The sequence below is a fragment of the Triticum urartu genome, chromosome 1 (genome assembly GCF_003073215.2).
Source record: "Triticum urartu cultivar G1812 chromosome 1, Tu2.1, whole genome shotgun sequence".
Classification (NCBI taxonomy): domain Eukaryota; kingdom Viridiplantae; phylum Streptophyta; class Magnoliopsida; order Poales; family Poaceae; genus Triticum; species Triticum urartu.
In genome coordinates this window covers 491436800-491442587 of record NC_053022.1, presented here as the reverse complement: position 1 = coordinate 491442587, position 5788 = coordinate 491436800, and the positions used below count along the sequence as shown (strand labels likewise).

The window sequence follows — 5788 nt, the reverse complement described above, 5'->3', positions numbered from 1 at the left end:
TGTGTCTTGTAATCTCATTATAGAACTACATACAAGGAAAACTAATTTGAAATTTTTTGATTCTCTAATTGTGTTTGTGTAGACATGAAGATGAAAAGAGATGAATCAATTCATAAATTTTTATGCCAATTGGTTCGAGCTGTGAGCCATGTGAACGTGATGCAAACGCAAACGATCTGCAACCTAGCCAAGAGAGCTAACCTAATACTGTTGAAGATGATTATCAACCTGATCATTGTTTTAGCCAGCAAAAAGTGGATTAGGGGAAGCACCATCACAAGGAGCCACCATGGACATAGCCAGCAAAAAGAAGAACAATTTGGTAGTCTTCTTCTAGTGTTTACATCAATGAAAACATGGTTTCAGTGTTGGCCTTCTACACGGTCTTAATGTTTTTTGGCTGGGTCGAAGCTCATTAGTATGTAAGAGCTCAAGTGAGGAACTCGCTCTGAGGGAGTCCTGCATTAGGGGGTCCCCGGGCGTCCGGGCTATGTGACGTGGGCCGGACTAGTGGGCCGTGAAGATACAAGATAGAAGGCTTCCCCCCGTGTTTGGATGGGAGTCTCCTTGGCGTGGAAGACAAGCTTGGCGTTCGGATATGAAGATTCCTTTCTCTGTAAACCGACTCTGTACAAACCCTAACCCCCTCCAGTGTCTATATAAACCGGAGGGTTTTAGTCCGTAGAGGCAGTCATAATCATACAGGCTAGACATCTAGGGTTTAGCCATTACAATCTCGTGGTAGATCAACTCTTGTAACCCTTGTACTCATTAAAGTCAATCAAGTAGGAAGTAGGGTATTACCTCCATCAAGAGGGCACGAACCTGGGTAAACATCGTGTTCCCTGCCTCCTGTTACCTTCGATCTTTAGACGCACAGTTCGGGATCCTCTACCCGAGATCTGCCGGTTTTGACACCGACACGTCCCCCTATACCAAATTCTGCAAGCAAGAAAGGCTTGTATCAAGAGGAACAAGCTTGCACTTCATACAATGTGCGAGGAGTCCAAGGTCATATACGTCAAAGCCAACCACTTGGATGCCGATGCAGCAGTGTGGGGTTGCCAAATGCTAAGCGACATCATTGCACGCTATGCAAATGGCAGTGAGCAATGATTCTACGTAGCGGCATCAGTTGCTTTTTTTGCAATGTTGGATCCAAATTATTAACCTTATTTCATTTGTTTATTATGCACAATTTATCTTTAAAAGTAGCTTTTAAATGTTAAACATTGAAGAAATTTGACTTAGCGTAAAAGAAGGAAGATGGGGAAGAAGGGCAGACAAGTAGAATTTATTTGGGTGACAAGATTAGGTGGTTGGCGCCCGCACATTGTTCCACTGTCACGTCCGAACGTATCCATGGACGAATGAGGGTGTTGGTTTGGGTGCTAGCCTTAGAGATGCCCGCGAACTAACATGTGGCTGGATGGTTAGAGGGACTGTGGTATTCCCAGCTCCCCAGGGTTTAAATCCTGGTGCTCGCATTTATTTCTGAATTTATTTCAGAATTTCCAACGATGCACATTCAATGGGAGGAGACGTTCACGTCGACGACGAGGCGCCTACGGTGACTTTGTAAATCTCAAGATGATATGTCGGCTCATTATTTTGGAAGTGCTCATAGGAGTAAGGTGTGCGTGTCTACATTCATAGAGGTGAGTGTATGCGCGTATATATAAACGCTTGTGTTTGTACTTATGTTAAAAAAAAGCTTAGAGATGCCCTAGTTCCGGCTATTCTCCAAATGAAGAACAGAAAAATAAACTAAGCGAAATTACGGACCCTTTCGAGTGCAACGCTGCTGCTTGCACGTATAAAATTTACAGTTCAGTCGAGGCAAAAAAGAAAGGAAAATTGCAGGACGTAGGCCTGACCGCCAAAAAGGGAAAAGAACAAGAGCTCGCGCATGATCACCGTTGAGAATTTGCATTCGAGCTCACAAGTGTCCTCTCAGCATCTTGGTCCTGTACAGTTGCGGGGCTACGTTCTCCTTCTCCTCCTCCTCCTCCGCAGCCCACGTCGTGCTGCCAGGCCGGTGAGATTACGAACAGGTCCGGCGCCTCGGGCGCCGCTTGCCGGTCCTTGACGTGCACACCCACAGCGTCCATCTTCTCCATCTCGCTGTAATCCATCCCCTGAAGGATCGCCGGGATGCCGCCGGGGCTGTAGTGCACGCCCTTGCGCCCCATCTCCAGATCGAGCCCGCCGCTCATCGGAGAGAGCACGCCGCCACCGCCGCCGCCGTACGCGTCGTCGTCCTCCGACACCCACGACCGGAAACGGTTGAGCGAGGGCGGCATCCGCGTAAAGAAGACCTCGGCGATGTTGGCTAGCGCGCCCCTGTTGTAGGGATTCTCCTTTTTGTCGTACCTGTACCTGAAGTTCTCGTACGTGGTCTGGTTGGTGCTCATGAGGTAGAGGTGGAACACGGTGAGGCCGCCGACGAACCACACCGACACGAAGGTGAAGACGATGAGCACGACGGACAACACCTCGCCGCCCATGGACTTCAGCAGTGAGCCGCCGTACTCCTCCCTCTCGGCGGCGATGTTGAGCCACGACAGGGCGAAGACGTAAAAGCAGAGGAGCGTGGACGTGGAGATGAAGAGGAAGAAGAAGCGGTAGTTCCGCTGCGACAAAAGGACACCAGAATCTATATATCAGCTCGAGTCGTTGGTGGCAAATTAAGAGAGAAGAATTGACGAAAGAATTGATCCAAACAGCAGAAAAAGCAGCAATATCAATTCGAGTGCTAGCGACCAATTTTACTCGAGCATATTCTAGCAAGTACTCAGAGAGGAAGCAGGATCACATATGGAAGCGGCCGGCAAATGATATGATAAAAGTTAATGTTGATGCTGCTTTTCAGGCCGATTCTCTGTCAGGAGCAACAGGAGCTATTGCACGCGACCAACGAGGGACTGTTGTAGCAGCAGCCACTTGGTATCTTCCTCAGGTCTTGACTCGAGCGTTGATGCAGCTGAAACTCTGGCAATTCGTAACGGTTTATATTTAGCCGGCAGGATTGGATGTAACAAAGTTCAAGTTGAATCGGATAGCAGTTTCGTGGTGGACTCAGTGCAGAATTAAGATTATACTGGATACAATATAGCCACTATTCTGGAATGCAGAGAGCTTGCTCTTGACTTTGCAAATGCTGATTACTCCCACTGTTTTCGTGAAGCTAACGAGGCTGCTCATATCTTAGCTAGCCACTCTTTTAGCATTAGATCTTCCTCATTCTGGGAAGCTTACATCCCGAACTTTATTTCTCAAGCTATTGTAAAAGATTTGTCTCTGATATGAGGAATAAAGTCTTGAAGTTTCAAAAAAAAAAGAGAGAAGAATTGATGATGCAGTTACTCCTATATGAATGAGGTGACTGACCAGGCCGATGCACTGGCCGACCCAGGGGCAGTGGTGGTCGAACTTCTGGACGCAGTTGTTGCAGATGGAGCAGTGGGACGTGCGGGGCGGGCGGTACAGCAGGCACGTGTCGCAGTACTTTACCTTGACCACGCACCCGTTGACGACCACGTCCTTGGAGCGGGGCACGCGGAGGTGGGGGCTCGCCGCGTTCACCCACTCGGTCGACGGCGTCGTCATGTCCACCACCTGCTGCTCGTCGCCGCACTCGGGAGGACGCGCGTTCCTCGGCACGATCCCCGGATCCCTGCTCGACGTCAGGAGCAGGAATGCCAAATCCTGCAGGCATGTACAACAGGACAAGAATCAGCACTTTGGCAAAAAAAAAAAAAAGGACAAGAATCAGCAGCTGTGGTGTTGCTTCCGGTTTGCTGAATTTTGTGAAGCTCACGTACCGCTAGGCCGAGAAGGACCGTGGCGATGAGGACCGGCAGGCCAAGGACATTCTTCTTCTGATCCGAGGTGCTGGAGTTCATCTTTGTGATGCACTGGCAGCATAGGCCGACCAAGGGGCCTATGATTAGAACTGTGGACAGGAAGAGGGAACCCGCGTCCGGACCGAAGATTAGGCGCCCGCCGCAGAGAAATTTCTGAAATCGTTTTGGTGGGAGTAAAATTGCCGTCCGTCAGTTGAAACTAGTAGGAATCGAATGCTTTTATTATGCATAAGTAGGGAGTCTAATGGCTAACAGCTACGTAACAGAATGTGTCGATAATTTATTATGATCATTTCTTGAGATTTTCCTTTGCACCTTGTCCATATGTCAGCTGCTACAAAAACCTTCTTGTCTTATACAGAGGACCGGTTGAATCAATTTGACCAGAAAATGATGAACACTAGATTTTCTTTTGCTAAAAGATTCAAGCACACAAGAAGCAAATGTGACATCTTAATTTCTAATTTTCAGCAAAAAGTACTGGACAAGAGAGATATAGGAAGATGAAGAGCGGCATGTACGTACATTGCTTCCTCTCCAAACTTGATACAGCCTCCTCCGATTCGGCTCTTCTTCCATCCTGCTTGACTGCTTATTCCTCCAAACGGCCGACCTCTTTGTTCCAAGATCAAGGCCCAGTTGCTCACACCACAGGTGACCGACGACGAGGCCTGCCGCCTGCCGATTAGACGTACAGCTACTGGCCGCTCTTCAGTTTCCTCTCTTCTTTTTCTCGCTCTCCCAGTTCGTTATGGCCAAGGCAATGACCATCTCCTGCTTTTCCCCTTGGTTTTCTCTCTCTAGGCGTGGCGAGGGAGGGCGCCAGTTGTAGCTACGTGCGTATTGTTTTCCCTAGGAAATCGATCAAGGTTGGGCTCAACGACCTTCCTGCCCCAACGTGCCGGCCTGAACGACAGGGTGGATCGGCCGGCAAGTCTAGGCGTGTTGGGTCACCTGTCTGTCGGTGTACTAGGATATTCTAGGACTCATGTTCTATTATTCTCTTCGCCTATGTAATTATCAAATAGTAACACTAAAAGAAGGCAATTATCAAGACCTTCAAAATGGTTCTGTTTAATTGTTTTCTTAGGATTGTATTTAGGTCTATACAAAATTTGACGTGTAATCATATTTGTCCCACACTTTTCCAAAATCAGGGAGTAAATAGCATAAAACTACCACTTTTCGTGCTAGGGTTCCAAAAAACCACCATTTTTTTGTTTGTGACTGATACCTACCACTTTTTTGTCGGCTGTCTCAAAAAACCCAAATCGCCCGTTGCTAGCGTTTTGAACCGTTTTCTGACGGTACGGGCCCGCCAGTCAGGCCAGGTCAGCGCCACGCGTGACGGCGAGGCCGTTAACGGCCGTTACTCGGATCGACCGGTGCGGTCGGACCGCACCCACTCGCTCACTGCCTTTCTCTCTCTGTCGGCAGCATCTCTCTCTCGCTCCTCCTTTCCCCGTGCTCTCTGTCTCTCCCGACGATGGCGGCGGCGAGGAAGAAGGACGACAGCGAGCCTGGGGCGACAGCCAGCGGCGAGAGCGGTGCTCACTCCGAGGTCAACAAGTGGCTAGGCAGCGCAAGTTTCCCGACCCAGCGCTCGTCTGGGCCACCGACGCAGGAGTTCCAGATCTCGCCGGCGTGGCGCGCGGCCAGGGCAGTGCCAAATCCATCCACGCGGATCCAGAAGGCGGGCACCAGTGGGCCTCCTCACTTGGTGGCGTGGAGTAAGTTATACTCGACTTGTTTTAATTATTTTTCGTAGTTTATTTATGAACTAGGGTTAGGATTTGTTTCTTAGATTGTTAACGAATTAGTTTCTTTGGTATATTATTATGTATACATTGTAAGCAATATATGAATCAGGGTTTAGGTTTGGATGATATGTTGTGCAAGTGAAACTGTTGCATACTTTTTAA

General features: G+C 48.7%; 1 protein-coding gene across 1 annotated transcript; it reads right to left on the bottom strand.

Annotated features, from left to right (window-relative positions):
• Positions 1-1782: 1782 nt before the first annotated feature.
• On the bottom strand, positions 1783-4675 carry LOC125521590 (probable protein S-acyltransferase 4). Its single transcript, XM_048686651.1, has 4 exons — positions 4392-4675; positions 3825-4019; positions 3391-3708; positions 1783-2633 (listed from the first exon to the last, which is right to left on the bottom strand). The coding sequence occupies exons 1-4, from the start codon at positions 4443-4445 to the stop codon at positions 1914-1916; spliced, it is 1287 nt and encodes a 428-aa protein (XP_048542608.1). The 5' UTR covers positions 4446-4675; the 3' UTR covers positions 1783-1913.
• Positions 4676-5788: the final 1113 nt, after the last annotated feature.

Bases quoted from the DNA above. Each gene is read 5' to 3' on its own strand.
- LOC125521590 (XM_048686651.1), bottom strand. From the start codon at position 4,445: ATGGAAGAAGAGCCGAATCGGAGGAGGCTGTATCAAGTTTGGAGAGGA. The intron at 3,709-3,824 runs GTACGTGAGCTT...ACATGCCTGCAG, and splicing joins CGGTCCTTCTCGGCCTAGCG to GATTTGGCATTCCTGCTCCT. The intron at 2,634-3,390 runs GTCAGTCACCTC...CTTTTGTCGCAG, and splicing joins TCGGCCAGTGCATCGGCCTG to CGGAACTACCGCTTCTTCTT.